The sequence below is a fragment of the Hypomesus nipponensis genome, chromosome 19 (assembly GCF_054491055.1).
Source record: "Hypomesus nipponensis isolate SF chromosome 19, ASM5449105v1, whole genome shotgun sequence".
NCBI lineage: Eukaryota > Metazoa > Chordata > Actinopteri > Osmeriformes > Osmeridae > Hypomesus > Hypomesus nipponensis.
Window position 1 is genome coordinate 156,688 of NC_140379.1, and position 19,464 is coordinate 176,151.

The 19,464-nt window shown below is 44.5% G+C and overlaps 1 protein-coding gene and 1 long non-coding RNA gene across 6 annotated transcripts; one reads left to right on the forward strand and one right to left on the reverse strand.

The window, feature by feature from the left end:
- Positions 1-120: 120 nt before the first annotated feature.
- cars1 (cysteinyl-tRNA synthetase 1) lies at positions 121-17,177 on the reverse strand. 4 transcript variants are annotated; one of them, XM_084682675.1, is made up of 23 exons: positions 17,066-17,177; positions 14,923-15,159; positions 12,837-12,928; positions 12,558-12,646; positions 12,225-12,321; positions 8,167-8,265; positions 7,724-7,867; positions 7,273-7,413; positions 7,033-7,121; positions 6,469-6,590; positions 6,112-6,224; positions 5,796-5,924; positions 5,489-5,618; positions 5,178-5,281; positions 4,387-4,484; positions 3,011-3,200; positions 2,828-2,896; positions 2,658-2,739; positions 2,197-2,277; positions 1,850-1,917; positions 1,577-1,636; positions 939-1,022; positions 121-721 (listed from the first exon to the last, which is right to left on the reverse strand). In XM_084682675.1, the coding sequence occupies exons 1-23, from the start codon at positions 17,085-17,087 to the stop codon at positions 593-595; spliced, it is 2,469 nt and encodes an 822-aa protein (XP_084538801.1). In that variant the 5' UTR covers positions 17,088-17,177; the 3' UTR covers positions 121-592. The 4 variants fall into 4 exon arrangements, with proteins under 4 accessions (XP_084538801.1, XP_084538804.1, XP_084538803.1 ...); XM_084682678.1 differs by lacking the exon at positions 14,923-15,159 and having other exon boundaries at positions 17,066-17,159; XM_084682677.1 differs by lacking the exons at positions 14,923-15,159; positions 17,066-17,177 and adding an exon at positions 14,286-14,696.
- On the forward strand, positions 1,416-2,252 carry LOC146246457 (uncharacterized). 2 transcript variants are annotated; one of them, XR_014732281.1, is made up of 2 exons: positions 1,416-2,055; positions 2,140-2,252. It is a non-coding gene; the product is annotated as an uncharacterized LOC146246457 (long non-coding RNA). The 2 variants fall into 2 exon arrangements; XR_014732282.1 differs by having other exon boundaries at positions 1,416-1,956.
- Positions 17,178-19,464: the final 2,287 nt, after the last annotated feature.

Here is a 19,464-nt window from a genome sequence, read left to right on the forward strand (position 1 = left end):
ATGTTAAGAGCTTTATTTGATGAAATGTGAAGCTGAAAATGACCAAACTTATTGGTCCCATTATTGGGGTTTTGTCTTGAAAGTACATTAATCTTAATTAAATTAAAAACTTCAGTCACATTAACATAGTAAATAAACAATTATAAATAGTTTATTTGATGGAATATTTTCAATACAGATGTAATCATTTATAACTATACAAACTGGAATTTAAATCCTATGAATCCGGATTTTTCTATCAACAATTACCAGAGCAACCAAAGCATCAGTAGTTGATACCACAATCTGAAGCTTAATTACAAAACATTGAAGGCTTTATCTATCTGTATTTCCACCATCATTTTAAAAAGGTATCTACCTACAAACATGAACTAACTACGACTGAGTGTTCGGTGCTAAATGTATATTTATTTAGACATTTACCGACAAGAAAGTGGGAACATCATTTTATGAGCATTCATAACTGAAGCAGACTGCAGAATGTACTGTACTCCTGGACACCCTAACCCTGGAGAGGACAGCTGCTGCAGGTATGACTGGGCCCTCAGAACAACCTGGAGCTGTGTCTGGAGGTGCCTGGAAGCATTTTCTCTTATCTTCCATCCAGGTTCATCTGAAGGAACTCGTTGTAGAGTTTCTCTTGAGCTTCCTGTAGTTTACGCAGCTTCTTGGCTTGGCCCTTACTGATCTCCTTGCCCTCAATGTCATGCGTTGGAAGACCCTGTTCATTACAGAAGCATAGTACCAGCCTTTATTAGGTTTTAAACAGCAATCATACACTGAAGGGCCTCATCCCATGTTACATCAAATATAACAAAGCTCTTGACTAAACAGATTGTAAGATCCGACCTATCGGTGTATAAATGGGGGACATCACTTATGGCAATTTAGTTTTACAGACTTATCATTTTCATATATAAAACAGAGGCCTGTCTCACCGCGTCATCGAAGCTGGAATACTTGTCAGTTTCAGAGCGAAACATGTCACAAGGTGGGATCTTCATTTTTGCTAGTTTAGCTGCCTGTGATGAACATGCAGTAGAAAACATTTGTGTTTAACTTATGTTAAAGATAGAAGCAATTAGAAAACAAATCTGGCGAGTCAGCGCTGTACTCTGGCGAGTCAGCGCTGTACTCTGGCGAGTCAGCGCTGTACTCTGGCGAGTCAGCGCTGTACTCTGGCGAGTCAGCGCTGTACTCTGGCGAGTCAGCGCTGTACTCTGGCGAGTCAGCGCTGTACTCTGGCGAGTCAGCGCTGTACTCTGGCGAGTCAGCGCTGTACTCTGGCGAGTCAGCGCTGTACTCTGGCGAGTCAGCGCTGTACTCTGGCGAGTCAGCGCTGTACTCTGGCGAGTCAGCGCTGTACTCTGGCGAGTCAGCGCTGTACTCTGGCGAGTCAGCGCTGTACTCTGGCGAGTCAGCGCTGTACTCTGGCGAGTCAGCGCTGTAATCTGGCGAGTCAGCGCTGTACTCTGGCGAGTCAGCGCTGTACTCTGGTGAGTCAGCGCTGTAATCTGGTGAGTCAGCGCTGTACTCTGGTGAGTCAACACAAATATGGTGAGTCAGCACTTCTTACCTCTTGCTCCTGCTTCTTCCTTGCTGCCTCGGCCTTCTTCCTCTTCTTCTCTTCCTCCATCTAAAATACAGAAATAATTCCCTTATTAGCATAATCATACTTATTTATTGCTTTTCTTTTTCCTAACCAGTAAAATAAATAAGGCCTAAAAATAATGGGGATGGTAGGAGTCAGCTAAAAAAACATGTGAATGCAAACAAGTAACTGATTCACAGAGCAGGTTTACCAACGTTACATCACATCATGTTGTTATGGTAACTGGTGTTTGCTCACCCTCTTCTTGTCCTCCTTCTCCTTCAGCAGAGTCTCTCTGTCAACCAGCTTCACCACCGTGGGAAGACCTGAACACCAAAACCAGCCAAGTTGATGCTGGATGTGCTGTACGTCTGTCAACAATAGCTGCTGGATGTACTGTACGTCTGTCAACAATAGTTGCTGGATGTGCTGTACGTCTGTCAACAATAGCTGCTGGATGTACTGTACGTCTGTCAACAATAGTTGCTGGATGTGCTGTACGTCTGTCAACAATAGCTTGCATTTTACATCGTACTACGTTTCCATAGGTGTGTCTACAGTAGCTCACGTGTTCAGAATATGGATTTGAAACCAGATTAAATGACCTTCATGGTCCTCCAGACGAACTCCCAGCTCCGGAAGCGTCTCGTCCCTCACGGCGTCGCACAGCCGCAGCACCTCGCTCACTGACAACACCAACACAGTTCATTCAGTACACTGCTGCCAAACACTCTAACCACTGAGCTGTGCCAAACCCAAACCACAGATGGACAATAGCAGCCTTTCCCCCCACCTGTGTTCACCACATTGCACCAGAGGTAGTTTGTACTCCCAACTACTAACAAGAGTAGTTGGACTTTATAATCCTCCATAATACTACTGTATTTATGAGCCAAACAAAGACTACATGTACAACGTCAGGTCTCAAAAACAGTGACAGTAAATGAAACTCAATACAGTATGTGTACAAATATATTTTATAGCCTTTAAAATGTCACTTTTGTTCATTGTTTCTGATCGAAATGCAAAAAAAACTGCAGAGGACAAAACATGAATAAAAAATTACCTTTCTGCTCTCTGGCAATTTTTCGAACCCCCTCTCTGAAATCTGACAGAACTTCCAGATAAGGAATCACTGTGCTCTCCAGCTACATGTAGAAACAAAACTATGTTTCACGTAAACATTATAGTAGGGGTCAGATGGGAAATATCAACAGTTATAAACTCCATACTTACATCAACAGACTGGCCTTTTCTTCCAACAGCAAATCCAATAGACTCTGTCCCTTCAATAGCTCCAAATGTCTACAAACAAAAAGGGTTCAACAGATGAATGTCCTTCTCTTCTCCATCTCTCGGAGTCCACATAAACAAATACAACAGGTGCTTGAGTCTACAGAAGCATAAACACCTGTTTACCCTGAGCATATCAGTGAGATAAACAGCGACGCCCTTGATGAGCAGGCGGTTGGGCTGCAGCTTGGAGGTCTTCTTGCTGGCGATGTAGGTGTTGCTAAGGCTGACCAGTGCCCGCATCTCCTCCATTGCAACACGCGTGTCCATGTTGTCACACAGAGCTTCATGGACAAGGAGCTTCCTTTGGGAGAAACTACACAGCAGACAGGACCACAGGAATGTAGAATAAATACAAAACATGGATATAATTAGCAACCTTTCTCCAAAACAACACACTGGAGGGTACTTGAACCTTCAACCCAATGATCTTCAGTCAAATATACTCACATACAGGGATGAGTTTAACAGATTTGATTACTATGAATGTCCTAACCCTATTCTGCTGTTCACACCTCCATGTGATGAGTCTGGGATTGAGGCCTATGAGCAGCTCAGATCTGCAGGCTTGTGTTAAACGAGCCTCAGAACTCCTGTCTCTTTGTTCAGAATTGACTCAGCAAACCAGGGAAACACAAAAATCAAACTTTATTTATATAGTGGATTTCATACCAGAAGGCAACACAATGTGCTTCACAGCAGGGAGGTGGGGGGATAAAAATACTGTTGTTTGACACATATTTTCCAGAGGGACAAAAAAAACTTTATCACCTATTTGGGCCAATATAGGATAAATGTAAAACCTCTTCCCTGACCTCTCTGAAATTAGACTATCGAGCACTCCCCTGGAAATGTGAGATGCCAACATATTACAAAGCACACACAGACTTCAACAAACCCTAACCCAGCTGACCCAGCTGCCCCTAACCCAGCTGCCCCTAACCCAGCTGCCCCTAACCCAGCTGACCCTAACCCAGCTGACCCTAACCCAGCTGACCCTAACCCAGCTGACCCTAACCCAGCTGCCCCTAACCCAGCTGACCCAGCTGCCCCTAACCCAGCTGACCCAGCTGCCCCTAACCCAGCTGCCCCTAACCCAGCTGACCCAGCTGCCCCTAACCCAGCTGCCCCTAACCCAGATGCCCCTAACCCAGCTGCCCCTAACCCAGCTGCCCCTAACCCAGCTGCCCCTAACCCAGCTGCCCCTAACCCAGCTGACCCTAACCCAGCTGACCCTAACCCAGCTGCCCCTAACCCAGCTGCCCCTAACCCAGCTGCCCCTAACCCAGCTGCCCCTAACCCAGCTGACCCTAACCCAGCTGCCCCTAACCCAGCTGCCCCTAACCCAGCTGACCCAGCTGCCCCTAACCTAGCTGCCCTTAACCCAGCTGACCCAGCTGCCCCTAACCCAACTGACCCAGCCAACCCATCTGACCCAGGTGCCCCGAACCCAGCTGACCAAGCTGAGACCCAGCCTGGTGGGCAAATTCTTGGGTACCAACCTCTGGTTGAGATCCATCTCTGCTGATTCCCACTTCTCAAACTGCCCTGTGATGTCTCGAGGAGCTCGCAGGAGGTCTTTAACTGTGAGAAAAAACTCCTGTGGAGAGAGGAGGAAAAGTGATTGTGAACAAATTGCGTCATTTATAATGTTAATATTACAATTTCCTCACCAGTTAATTCACTCGTCCAAAATGAATGAGTGCCAGTTTACCAGATGGTTTTACCAGTTTACTAAACGTAACCAAGGTATAGGGGGGACTAACATTTACATTTTGTCATTTAGCAGACGCTCTTATCCTGAGCAACTTACAGTAAGTACAGGGACATTCTCCCCAAGGCAAGTAGGGTGAAGTGCCTTGCCCAAGAGCACAACGTCATTTGGCACGAATCAAACCAACCACCTTCTGATTAATAGCCCAACTCCCTAACCGCTCAGCCATCTGACCCCCACTAACAGAAACAACATCCCTGATATTTGTACAGCCACTGAAATATTTATCTCCATCTCTCAAGTTATTTTATTAAAAATCTAGTACAGTTTAGGAAAAAATGTAAAGACCACTGCACCTTTTTTTGGGGAACAGAAGGGTAATATAAGGGTGGCTTCTTAAATGTACCCTTCCGTTCCTCACTCAAAATTGTCCTTCTCAACTTTTAATTGGAAAAAAAAGGTGCAGGGGTCTCTCAATGTTTTCCAGAGATGTAGTTATTGTACTTCATTTAAGTTTATTGCAACTTTGTAATACTGAGTAAAGGGTGGGCTGGCTGTCAGACATGTTGCATCACGTACGTTCATGAACCTCTCGTACTGGATGGCAGCCTCCATGGTATTGGCAGAGTAATCCAGGGTGTCCTTCCAGGAGTGCATGAGGAAGGCCAAACGCAACTGCCGAGCTGAACACACACTGCTGTTAGTACGAACCATTTAGTTTTAGTCAAACTTGAAAGGATAAACTGGCTTTTAAGCTTATTGTTTACTTTGCCAACTAAATATCCTGTCCCACACCTGTGTGTGTGTTAGTGTGTGTGTGTGTGTGTTAGTGTGTGTGTGTGTGTGTTAGTGTGTGTGTGTGTGTGCGCGTCCATATCCATGGAAATTACCGGTATTCTTGGCCAAGGCGTCTTTAATGGTGATAAAGTTCTTCAGAGACTTGGACATTTTGCATCCTGCAATCGTCAGGTGACCAGTGTGCAGGAAGTAGCGAACCCAGTGATCATTCTCAAAGTAAGCCTGTTGGATGATAGATTCAAATAAACACCCCATCTTCCCAAAAAATTGAAATCCTTTTAGAAAAATGTATGTCCACAATATCTAAAACTTTGCTCTCCAGGGACAAGTGATTTGACAACTCCTTTTAGGTTAACCCTGACCCACCTCTTACAGACATGGACACTAGGGCCATCTTACCTCTGACTGAGCCAGTTCATTGTCATGGTGAGGGAACCGGAGATCGAAACCCCCCCCATGGATGTCCATGGACTCTCCCAAGATGGACCCAGCCATGGCAGAGCACTCAATATGCCACCCTGGACGGCCCTGTTACAATACAAAACAAGACTTTTATAATAAGGAAGCCATCGGGGGGGGGGGGGGGGGGGGTACATACAGATGTTGCTCATTCCAGCAGAACATTTCCAGGGTTACGGGCTAAACTGGACTGGATGTTTTAAGAAAGGAGGGCGATGGTTCACCTTCCACCAGGAAGAATCCCAGGACGGCTCACCTTCCCCCAGGGAGAATCCCAGGACGGCTCGCCAGGCTTGGAGGCCTTCCACAGGGCAAAGTCGTTCTGGGATTTCTTCTCGCTTAGCCGATCTGCAGAGATGCTCAGGTCTCCTAGGGACAGAATATAAATAAAAACAAGACCCAAAAAGGGGTGGGGGGTTAAGGTACATTAAGACATCTCCCTCCCCTTAACCCCATCTCCATCAGTCTGCTTGATCATACACAACAGAAAATATCTGATCCTTTATTTGCTACTATCCTTTTTATCTGTACTATTTGTAAGTCACTTTGGATAAAAGTGTTGATATTATGAATATGTTAAATGTAATGTTCTCCTTCAAATCCACCAACATACCTTCTCCTTCCTGCAGTGCCTTTTGATCACCAACTGCTTCAGGAACAAGCTTGGCATAGGAATGATGCGGGCAGGCGTCAAACTTGGCCGTGTCAAAATAAACAGAACCATTCGACGCATACCTGATGCAAATGATAGAATTAGGCGTAATGTTGAACACCTTTAGCAATTCTCAGAGCTGTAGGTAAGGTCGGAGTTGAATAAAGTAGTATTTGGTCTTTACTTACTAGATATTGTTTGATTTTATAAGACATCTTAACTCTTTCTCACCAATAATGTTTAAGGACAACCAAAGCTACAATAAAGTGGTTGAAAATGCAAAATGTTTGTAGCATCTGCTGAGTGCCAGATAAAGAGTACGGGAACACTAATGGGTCACAGACATCAAGAAGCCAATTACGAATTTTATGAAATTGTAAAATATTACGTTCTTTGAGTGTTTATTTTTTATTTGAACCATAGTATTGACAGTGATTAGTGTACACGTTTACCACAGTATTGACAGCGATTAGTGTACATGTTTTACTGAATCCTGTGAGGGGAATTAGAGAAGCTATGTCTTACCCATAGCCATTGCTGACTATTTTCTTCACAAACTCCACAATCTCTGGAACGTACTCGCTGACTCTCGTCAGCACATCCGGGGGCAACACCTGCACGACAGATAACACTGGCATTAGCCGATGGCCAGATCATGTATCTGGTCTGCACGACAGATAACACTGGCATTAGCCGATGGCCAGATCATGTATCTGGTCTGATTTCAAAGGAACAGCAGAATGAGGACGTAGAAGTGTGACATACATTCAAGGCGTCCATGTCCTTGTGGTACTCTCCTTCCCAGTAACTGGGGAGAAGAGAGAATATGGAGTTCTCTGTAACCTGACTGCCAAACTGGTTATCCAACCAATCAGAAAGCAGGTCTTTGGCTTCTTCCAACAGCACCTAAACAAAATCAGAAATAAATACTAATTGGGCTGGTTTAGCAAAAACTTGTAAGGCACGCTTCCGTACAACATCGCAACATGCGCAAGATTGGCCTTTCCTGAGAATTGCATTTTGGGATATGTCTCAACCAACGACACTTCTATTTGGTCAGTGTTTATGAAAAATGATTCATGGGTTAGGGTAGATTTGACCCCAGCAGCACTATTATAGCATACAGCACATAGCAACAACAAAGGTACAAGACCTGCCTAACTAACATACTCAAACCCAACACAGAGGTGGATGTGGGCTGAAGGGTTAGTCTCACCTGTGCCCTGCCCTGTGCATCTGCCTGTTGATGCTCCAGCGCCTTCTGCAGCGGTACAAGCGCTGCAGCTACGCCCGTGTCCAGGGTCTCCAGCATTCGCTTCTTATCTGGGTCTGTGGTCTCAGCCAGTTTGGCCTGGAAGGGCTTGGAAACACAAGTTCACACATGAGGGTTTTGTACCTGCGAAGACATACACCATTCCATCAACCAGACCTGGCGGTAAACTACAGACCAGACTGAAATTAGGAACAAAAATGTTGCTTGTTTACAGGATTCCTAAAGAGTGCCTAGAGATGTTTTATTATTTTTATTTCCACTCCCAAATAAAAAAAAATTGTGCATTTTGTCCTAAGATGTTAGGAGACAGCACAACATTTCTACCTTTGCTGTTTATTTAATGAGAACCAGTTGCTGTACCCAACTAGAAATGGTAAATGTCTTACCACTCTGGCGTCCAGAACCTCCTGCAGTATCTGTGCAGGCTGTGGGTTCTTCTCCTTGTACTGCTCAAACAAGTAGTTCTGTCTGGCACGCTTTATTATCTAGAAAATACGATTACAAAAAATTACGATTGGCAATCTACTCAATTAATCCACTTATACAACCCCAATTCCAAATAAGTTGGGACACTAGAAAATGTCAATATAAAACCGAATGCAATAATTTGATTAAAACTTTGATGTCATTCAGAATAGAAACAAAAGGAACAACATTCCTCTCCTCTCGTCTCCAACGTCGCTAAGGCAAGGCGCAGTTACGCGAATAAGTCTCACTTGGGTAAACGTCAACTTAGACTTAAGCCTCAAGCCGTTCCACTAATGTTCCGTTCCACTAACAGGCAACGCTAATTCAAGATACACCTCATATAAGCTTAGACTGTGAGTTATGTCACACTTTGCTTGGTAGAACAGTCATTTAAAATTGTTCAGCACGACTAAGAATATATAATTAGGGTTAGGGTATATCTTTATTATATTAGGCATGCATATTTAATCCAAATCCAATTATTACTATTCTGGCTGACAGTATGGACAGCTGCCCCATATTTCCAATTGTATATTATATAATTGCATATTTTCCAATGGGGACAGTATATTGCACCTACAACATTGGGGAAGCCAGAAGGAGAGGATGAAGTAATATAGAGGCTTGTCAACATATATGCTACTTTAAACAATAAAAATTATTGATTCTTTGTGTTTCAAGATGCCCTAGTAAACTGATGATAATATTCAGGTACTGCTTTAGAGCAAGGTATACCAAGGTATTTCCTGGCATAGTTGCCTGTTCAAGAATGTCCCACATGCAATGACACAGAGATGCAGCTAGACTGAGCAGTGGTCAAGGCTTGGCTACAGTGAGTTTGCTTCATAGTGTGTGATTCCAGCAGACTACATAGTCTAGGCCTACCTACATAGACTGCAGTCTACTACCCTCCGTTCTACTATTATAGTCTACTAGGCTGCTCTTGTGTTCATTGCCATCCTTAAAGATCCTGTAAAGCAAATTCCATTATTTGCTTCCCAGTACATTATATACGTGAGAAATGATTTGCTGAAATCATGTGCAAAGCGCAAAAACATTGTCGCACTGAAATGTGGAGTATCACTCCCTCCTTAAATCCTTCTCTTCTCACATAACTGGTGCTAAAACCCTCAACTTTAATTAACTATGCTTTAACCCCCCACAAACGTTTTTCTACCTTCTCCACTCTTCTTAACCCCCCCCCCCCCCAACACCCTGACAGCAGACGACTTCTCCTTCTTTGAGAAAAAAGTCGTCGACATTAGCAGTCGATTCCCTAAACCCACCTTTCCTACCCTCTCACCCTCCATGAATGAGCCAACTAAATGTCTAAACTCTCTCTCTCCCCTGTCCAAGGCAGAGATCTCTGACCTCATTCTCTCTCATCGCCCCACCTCTTGTCCCCTTGATCCTATCCCCTCCCCTCTCTTTCAAACTATCTCCCCCTCCATCATAACTTATTTTTCCCATGTCCTAAACTCCTCTCTTACCTCCGGCACCTTTCCTTCTGCCTTCAAAACAGGCCAGAGTTACCCCTCTACTCTAAACCCTCCGTTAACTCTGCCGTCCTCCAGAACTACAGACCAGTATCATTGTTACCCTTCTTTTAAAAAACAATTGAACGTGCTGTATAACCAACTGTAAAACGTTCTCCTTCAGAACAACCTGCTTGACCCCAACCAATTGGGCTTCAAGACTGGCCACTCCACAGAGACTGCCCTCCTTTCAGTCACCACTGCCCTCCAGTCTGCTAGAGCGGCTTCCAGGTCATCCGTCATCATTCTGCTGGACCTTTCTGCAGCGTTTGATACGGTTAACCACCAGATCCTGCTCTCTAGACTTTCTGAGATGGGCATCACTGGCACTGCACTCCAGTGGATCTCATCCTACCTGTCGGGAAGATCCTACCAGGTCTCCTGGGGAGGCAAACTGTCAGACCCTTGCCAGCTCTCCACTGGTGTCCCACAGGGCTCCGTCCTTGGACCCCTGCTCTTCTCTCTGTACACCACCTCACTTGGACCAATCATCACCTCCCATGGCTTCTCCTACCACTGCTACGCTGACGACACACAGCTGTACCTGTCGTTCCCCCGACCGATCTGGGGATCTCAGCCAGGATTGAGGCCTGCCTCACAGACATCTCCGCCTGGATGACCGAGCACCACCTCCAGGTGAACCTTGCCAAAACAGAACTTCTCATCATCCCTAAACCCTCCATCTCCCACGATCTCTCTCCCGTGAGGGAGAGCTCGTCATCCATGATCACCCTGGGACGGTGACCATGGATGACGAGTTCTCCCTCACGGCCCACATTTCTGCAGTCTCCTGCTTGTGTAGATTCCCTCTCTACAACATCCGGAAGATCAGGAGATACCTGTCTGAGCACTCCACCCAGCTGCTAGTCCAAGCACTTGTCCTCTCCAAGTTGGACTACTGCAACTCGCTGCTCTCCTAGCATGCGCAACCCGCCCTCTTCAGAGAATTCAGAACGCAGCGGCCCGCCTGGTCAAAAATCTACCCAGACTCTCCCATGTTACCCCACTCCTCATCTCTCTCCACTGGCTACCCATCACAGCCCATATCAGATTCAAGACCCTGGTACTGACCTTCCGAGCAGTGAACGGGACTGCACCCGACTACATCAAGTCTCTCCTGCAGCCTTACACCCCCACCCGCCACCTACGTTCTTCTTCAGACAACCGCCTGGTGGTCCCACCGCTCAAGACCACCTGGTCTCAACACAAGCTCTTCTCCTGTCTGGCCCCCCAGTGGTGGAATCAACTCCCCACTTCCATCAGAGACACTGACTGTCTCTCCACCTTCAAGAAAAGGCTCAAGATGCACTTGTTCCGGGAGTACAACGGTACTTAGGAATGGTTTGCTTGACCCGATGTTAGTTTACTCAAGGATCACAATGACTCAGCTTAGAGACTTTTTGCTCTTGTGGTTAGTGTACTCGCTGTGTATATTGTTTTTATTGTTGCTTGTTTTTCCACAGGTACACTTGCACTAGCGGTTCATGTTGTTTAATTGTAACTTGTTTAACTACATGCTCTTGTGGTTCTTCCCTTTGGCACTTACTTTGGTTGTTTACAATATGTGCTTTCTGTTTTGGCTACTCGCAATGTTTTGGGGCTCTTTTGTTGTTATTATCAGTGACCTATGCACTTTGTAAAGCTCTCTCTTGGAAGTCGCTTTGGATAAAAGCGTCTGCTAAATGAATAAATGTAAAATGTAAATGTAACTTATTTAGACGCTCTGCTTAGTTTCTAAGGCCTCATTTTATGTCAATTAACCCATGGCTTTTGAAAAGCTTAAGTGACATTATGTCTTAACTTTTTTATTTAAATTAATTATTTTTTGGGAGATGAAGTAAACATGTAAATCTAGGTAAGTCTTAAGTGTTCACTCATGTTTCTGGACTTTGTGGACATTCCAGTGCTTTGCGTGCCGGAACTGTCATTTGAGGTTCTGTTTTCGCCAGTTTGAAATTATTTGCAACACATCTTAATTTAGCTCGACTTTTAGCCTGACACGGAGCAGGCTAGTTCAGCAGTATAAATTACCTTGGTTATGTAGCTATAACTAGAATAAGCCATCTTAATTGAACGGAATTTGCTGAAGTAAGCGAGACTTGTCTATATAAGTCTCTTTGATGGAACACCCCCCTGTTCTCCTCAGTTCCCAGATAAAGACTGTTGTTAACAGATGGGGATGCTACACAGTGTTAAACATGGCCTGGTCCCAACCTTTTTGAGACGTGTTGCTGCCATCAATTTCTAAATTACCCTTTTATTTCCTTAACATTGTCCATTTCATCAGTTTAAACCTTTGATATGTTTTCTATGTTCTATTGTGAATAACATGTGGGTTTATGAGATTGGCAAATCATTGCATTCAGTTTTTATTTGACACGTCCTGACTTTATTGGAATTGGGTTTGCTAAATTTGCAAATAGATCAAATGGTAGTCTTACTTTATCATCAATGTCTGTGATATTCATGCAGTAGTGGACGTCATACTTGAAGTAATTCATCAGTATTCTTCTGAGGATATCGAAGGAAATGTACGATCTGAAAATGAAGGTTAAGATTAAATAAATACGTCTTATATTTGTTCCAACAGTAAAACTAAATCACTGAAAGGTTGTAGACTGCCACCAGCTATTGAGATTTCCTACAGGTCTATCTACAGGTTCTAAAATCTCACAACAGTTACATAAACAAACTATTAATGACCTTTGGTAAATGTTTTCCTGACCTAGCAATGCTGCCTGGCTTTACCTAGTGTAATAATGCTGAGTGAATACCTGGCATGTCCCATGTGTGAGGCATCGTAGACGGTCGGCCCGCAGGAATACCACAGCACCTGATTCCCATTCTGCGGAACAAACAGCTCCTGCAGAAAGAACACGTCCTTCTTCATGCATGTGAAACACCACATCTTAACAGCCTCTCTCTCAGTGTGATTACATTTACAGCCCCCTACAGCCGTCATGCTCAACTACACTGACTGTACATCTCCATTGGACAATGGTCCCCACAAGGGTAGTTAAACAAGACCACACACACACTGCGTTAAACCTCACCTTTGTGCGTGTTAGACTATTGTACAGTCGCAGTTCTGCAACATTTGTTCCAACTGGTGCCGACCAGGAAGGCTGTTCTCGTTTTGCTTTACCTGAAAAAAACAGAACAAAAAAGACAAGATCATTTCTTGTCTATTTAAAAAAACATTAGAGCTCTGGACATCACGTGACTTTGTTTCCGTCGCCATTTTGGCAGGATAGTAGTAGCAAAAATGAATGGCGCAAGCACGGATTTCAACCTGTCCAAGTTCACTGCGCACTTTTCTTCAAAAGACATAGGCAGCTATAAAGCCAAACTTGATCAATTAAACATTAGTGATCCATATAATGCTCCCAGTTATTTTTACGACCTTTACGAGTGAAACGGAAGGCTTCCCTTCTGTATCCAGATGTTTACAACTCTCTAATCACCTTTCCTTTGTCCTACTCTGGAGTCTTTGAAAGCCTACAAAAGCTAAGGGATATAGTTAAATGGACGCAATCAGCTGGATTAGTGATGAATATTCATCAAGTCTACCAGCTACAAATTGCTTTGTGTAACGTTAATTAAGTCAGTTTTATAACTTGTATAGCTAGCTAGCATTAGCTAGTCTGTAACTTTCGTCAACGGTTAGCTACTAACGTTGGCTAACGTACATGATATCAGTGCATTTTTCATCACAAAATTACATTGCACATTCCAAGAGACTGAATGATCCTCAGTTGAAGCCATGGGTGGTTGTCAGGGATGATGGGGTTCTTCTCTCTGGATCGTAGGAATCCTATAAAATGCTCTCCCTTTACCTTTTCCATAATGGTTCAGGCATCCCGGCGCACAGCAGATATCCACCAAGTTGAATCAACGTTTATTGAAATAGGCAGCAAATTAAACTATGTATAATATGTATGTAAGTATATATGTATGTACACTGGCGCTCCACTTGGCTCTCCACTTTCCTGCCAAAATGGCGATGACCGGTGCATGCTGGGATTGCGTGACGTCAACTCCCGGAGCGCTATTTGCTCCATCTTCCTGCTGCAACAGTCAGGAAGCTAATGCTCCTCATTTATATTTTCATGCCACCTCAGATGTGTTTTACTTAGCCTGAGCAGTTATACACAGAGGATAGGGTTAGGGTTAATATGCTTGTGAAAATAGCGATAAGAATTCCCAACATAGCCATATTCTTTCCAAGACAATAAGGCGAAAAAAAAGAAACACTGGGCCATTTGCCGAGATCAGACCGTTATCGGCTGGCCAAGATCTCTTCCCATCCAGTGTTGGGCCAGTTCTAAAGCCAAGGCTTGACGTCAACTGAACGTGAATTACATGTGTTTGTATTCATTTGACATTTCTAACCTTTCGCAAATCAATTGCCTTATTTGTATGAAAAAAAAGACCTACGGCTACGGGTTGTATGAAAAAAAAAGACCTACGGCTACGGGTTGTATGAAAAAAAAAAGACCTACGGCTACGGGTCTCTGAACGATTTCCAACGAGGTGGCAGAACATTCCAGAAGAACTACAGCACCAGGCGTCAGGATTAGGAGTGTTGGTTAGCACCAATCAGGCATCACAGTAGACAGATGGAGGGCCTACTCAGTAAAAGTGCGCTTGGGAGTTTGGTAAAGGGACTCTCAGATTGTGTGAAACAAAGAGTTGCTTATGAAACCAAGACTGAACTCTGGCGTGAATACCAAACATGTCTGGAGAAATCAGGCACCAGTCCCATCTCTACCGTTAGCCCAGTGGTGAACATCAAGCAGTGAGGTGGTTTTTCAGGGAAGGGAAGCCAATATTGAGGGAGAGATGGAAAGAACAATGATGAGAGGGATCCTTACTGGAGGTTCAACTGGAAACAGGAGTTCTCTCACCCTTGTAGTGAAATGAACACGTTTCACATCAGTATCGGATTTTTAATACCTACACATGTGAGAATAGTCTATGCAAATCAACATTCAATGTGGTATTGTCAATTAAAGTTTATGGTATTGTGAATGTCATTTTCAATAAAAAATTAACCTGAGAATCCTAGCAATCATGGACAGGTCTGGTTCCAGTGGGTCTGCACTGTTGAGAATCCCTGAGCTCTAGATGTCTACTCACAACTGCTCTCTGGGCAGAAGCCGGTCTGGGGGACCCCCAGCAGGGCTGCTATGTGTCTGTACCAGCGCAGGGCGTGCGTGTGTTCTGCAGCCGGGGCCCTGCAGAGAGCCCAGAAGGCCTCGTGGTCGGCCTGAGATGGCCTGAACCCGGACAGGTAGCTTCGGGAGCTCAGGTACGCATTCAGGGCTTCCAGGCTGCCCTCCTCTCTCTTAAGCAGCAAGACACCATAGTCAAAGGCTGCAGAGACAAGAGGGCAAACATGCACATTCAATTACTAGTCCGCTACACTTTTACAACAATAACTTGCTGGATGAAAGTGCAAGAAAAATATAATAGAAAATGCCTGTAGGGAAGTGGATTTTATAGAAGTTTCTAGACAAAGAAAAGCTTACTTTATTTGCAGGATTTTTTCTTTTAATACAATTTAGTTAAATGCTATGTATGAAAATTGCATAAGTTATGCATATTTCCAGTGTAAATCTGAACCAGTCCTACACAAAGAAGTCTGGTGATTCAACCCTTCAATGACTAAGCCTACAATTGATCACAAGAGGCATTGGAATGACAATTACTTTAAAAGCCATATTTCCCAGAATGTGACATTTCTGCAGTTGGGCGAGAGGCAAGAGGCAGTAGGGCTAGAGGCAGTAGGGCTAGAGGCGGTAGGGCTAGAGGCGGTAGGGCTAGAGGCGGTAGGGCTAGAGGCGGTAGGGCCCGAGGCGGTAGGGCTCGAGGCGGTAGGGCCCGAGGCGGTAGGGCCCGAGGCGGTAGGGCCCGAGGCGGTAGGGCCCGAGGCGGTAGGGCTCGAGGCAGTAGGGCTAGAGGCAGTTTACTAAAGGACAAGACTGACGCTGTAAAAATACAATACAATGTTGCGAGTCTAGTTTTGTTCCACCAATTATCAGGCAGGATACCCTAGCGTTTTGGAATGATACCGCATCAACTTCTGCAGTCAGCCCTCACAGTAATAGAAGAACACAATCTGATGCCCAGATGAAGGTAGACCAACACGGTGCTCAGAGGGCTAGTATCCTAGTGGGGTTTCACTTCCAAGCTACTCTGATATTTGAAACCAAGTACTGATTAATTGGTGCCAGCACACACACCGAATCTGACCTGACTCATGATGGGACATAAACGACCATGTCTAAAGTCATTGTTATACTGAAAATTACATTTGTAAATAAAGTTGTTAAATGCTAAATTAGTGGTCAGCAAGAAACCTCAACAATTGCACAATTGCAACACAAATAGGCAATGATTTTTTGTAAAGCCTAAAAGGCTGAGATGGAAAGTGGCACACATACATGTTGGTACATCTGGTTATTACGGAAGTCCCAAGCCCCCAGAACTTTAAGTTAATAAAATAATATTAAAGGGGATTGCAGAAATCTATGAAAGATGGGCATTTTCACTCAGCCTCTTATACCCCATATCCTTCAATAGTGTTTACCAATAACCCACTTGCAATTAGGTAATTCGATCAGTTTGAATGATTATCGGAAATGTTGATCAATTAACAACTTTACAAGAAAGTCAAAGGCTAGCTATGTATTTGTAGGGTTGCAGAGGTGGAAATTAATGTAAGGGTTCCGGCCTTCAGTTACATGTGCATGTTATTCATTTAAGCCCAATATTTGATTCCAGATGCCACTATGCAGCATTTCATGTTATTTCCTGTTGAGCTAAATTCATTTTCATAGCTAAGCCTGCTACCTAGACGGAGATCTTGTGTCTGGTCGTCTCTAGTCTGAGTATTCAGTAGCAATGTGTTTTCGTCATCTCAACAGTATCACTTCTGTCTTCCTATCACTCTCCTTTTATTTCAACTCAAAATTGAATCATCAATCCACAGATAACCTATTTAAAGCAGCTGCTACAGCTATCTATTTACTTATTTGTAGACTACACACGGGTGTGTGAAGACCTTAGCATACATAATATGACTAGATTGTAATTATTCTGACTAGATTTACTAGCTGTTGAGCTTTCGTTTCGGCACATGTGTGTTAGGTTAACTCACACAAGAGAGGTGCATTGATGATGCTCGTTTATAAAATCCTTGTTATTTATGGACTTATACAAAAAAATCTAAATTCGGAATCTATGCCAAAACAACTGCCGATGTTACCGTGCAAATTACCTTGTTCTTCTGTGCTTGCCATGACAGTCGTTGTATGTCGTTTCTGTCTGATGCAACTATAACGTGTCCGGAAAAGGCAGCAATAAAAGTACCGTCAAACTGGTCTCAAGCGTTACCAGTTTTGTGATTTCGCCTTCAAAATAAGAGCATGGCTGAAACTTGCATAACGTCTGTGAATTCGGCGGAAAAAAATTATGTTCCTGGAGCAACCTGAATTTCCGAACCTTAAATTTTGGAAAGATTTGTTTTGTTTTTTACTTTGAAATAAATTAAAATGTTCATCTTAAAGAGGTGAATTTAAAACCAAAAAATTCAGTGGTGTTTAAATTTCAATATTAAGTATTCATGCATAAATGCATAAAATATTTCACATTATGTCACTGATTTGCTTCCATACTGGAACAATTAGTGAGAATACATGAACAAGCTCTAGTGCCTTTTTTGTGAGTCAAATTCAAGATGGTGAGAGGGATCAGAAATGTTTTTGAAACTTTTATTGTCTGCGCAGGTGTGGGAGGCGTTTACCAATGTGGTGGTGGGCGGGGATGCTGTTTCTCACCCTTCAATTTTTTCACAAAATCGCATACAGCACCTTTAAGTAATAGCCTATACAGTGGGCTAAATTGTCTTTTTTATAAATAAATAGTTGTTTATGCATTTAAGACACCTAAACTATTTTGCTATTTTCCTAAATTGGGGCGTTGAAATTCAGTGTCCAGATTCTTATGTTTATTTTTTGCGGATATGGTTTCCTATTGAATGGTGACGTAGTAAACGATCTCGCTAAACTCAGAGCCCGTCTATGGAGAGCCTGTCCACTCCCCATTAAGCCCCATTGTACTGAATTTGGTAGCAGTTCCACAAAAGTTCCATTGGGGGTGATCCGGCTTGAGTGCAAAATGAATGGGGAAAATGAATGTACCTTGACAGCTAAATTTGTCTCTTTCGCCTGATCTCAGATTTGATTGTTGTTTTTGCAAGTTCCGTTGTATAGCTCCATTTACATCTAAGGCCATCCACAACCTCACACCCCCATATTTGTCTGATCTTCTCCAGGGTCCCACTACCTCCCTCAAGGACCTCTTCCTCCATACACCTGTCTGTCCCCTCTGCCTGTCTCACCACCATGGGGAGTAGGGCATTCAGCCCCTCTGCTCCCTGTCTCACCACCATGGGGAGTAGGGCATTCAGCCCCTCTGCTCCCTGTCTCACCACCATGGGGAGTAGGGCATTCAGCCCCTCTGCTCCCTGTCTCACCACCATGGGGAGTAGAGCATTCAGCCCCTCTGCTCCCTGTCTCACCACCATGGGGAGAGGAGCATTCAGCCCCTCTGCTCCCTGTCTCACCACCATGGGGAGTAGGGCATTCAGCCCCTCTGCTCCCTGTCTCACCACCATGGGGAGTAGGGCATTCAGCCCCTCTGCTCCCTGTCTCACCACCATGGGGAGAGGAGCATTCAGCCCCTCTGCTCCCTGTCTCACCACCATGGGGAGTAGGGCATTCAGCCCCTCTGCTCCCTGTCTCACCACCATGGGGAGTAGGGCATTCAGCCCCTCTGCTCCCTGTCTCACCACCATGGGGAGTAGGGCATTCAGCCCCTCTGCTCCCTGTCTCACCACCATGGGGAGTAGAGCATTCAGCCCCTCTGCTCCCTGTCTCACCACCATGGGGAGAGGAGCATTCAGCCCCTCTGCTCCCTGTCTCACCACCATGGGGAGTAGGGCATTCAGCCCCTCTGCTCCCTGTCTCACCACCATGGGGAGTAGGGCATTCAGCCCCTCTGCTCCCTGTCTCACCACCATGGGGAGAGGAGCATTCAGCCCCTCTGCTCCCTGTCTCACCACCATGGGGAGTAGGGCATTCAGCCCCTCTGCTCCCTGTCTCACCACCATGGGGAGTAGGGCATTCAGCCCCTCTGCTCCCTGTCTCACCACCATGGGGAGAGGAGCATTCAGCCCCTCTGCTCCCTGTCTCACCACCATGGGGAGTAGAGCATTCAGCCCCTCTGCTCCCTGTCTCACCACCATGGGGAGAGGAGCATTCAGCCCCTCTGCTCCCTGTATCACCACCATGGGGAGTAGAGCATTCAGCCACTCTGCTCCCTGTCTCTGGTTATCACCCCAACTCAGAAATATTGATTAATTCCCTCATTTTAAATCACAACTCAAAACAAATGTCTTTACTACTGCCTATTCCACGTAATGTCATTTGCACTGCTTCCTTCTGTTGTTTTAATGTTGTTGTATTTCTAATTTTTCTTCTGCTTTTAATGTTTTTTTTATAGCTCTGTACAGTGTCCTTGAGGAAAATAAAATGTATTATTATTATTATTATAGACGTCTATTCATTCTGCACTCCCTGGTGCCCTCATATGGAACCAGAGTGGAACCAAAGAGTA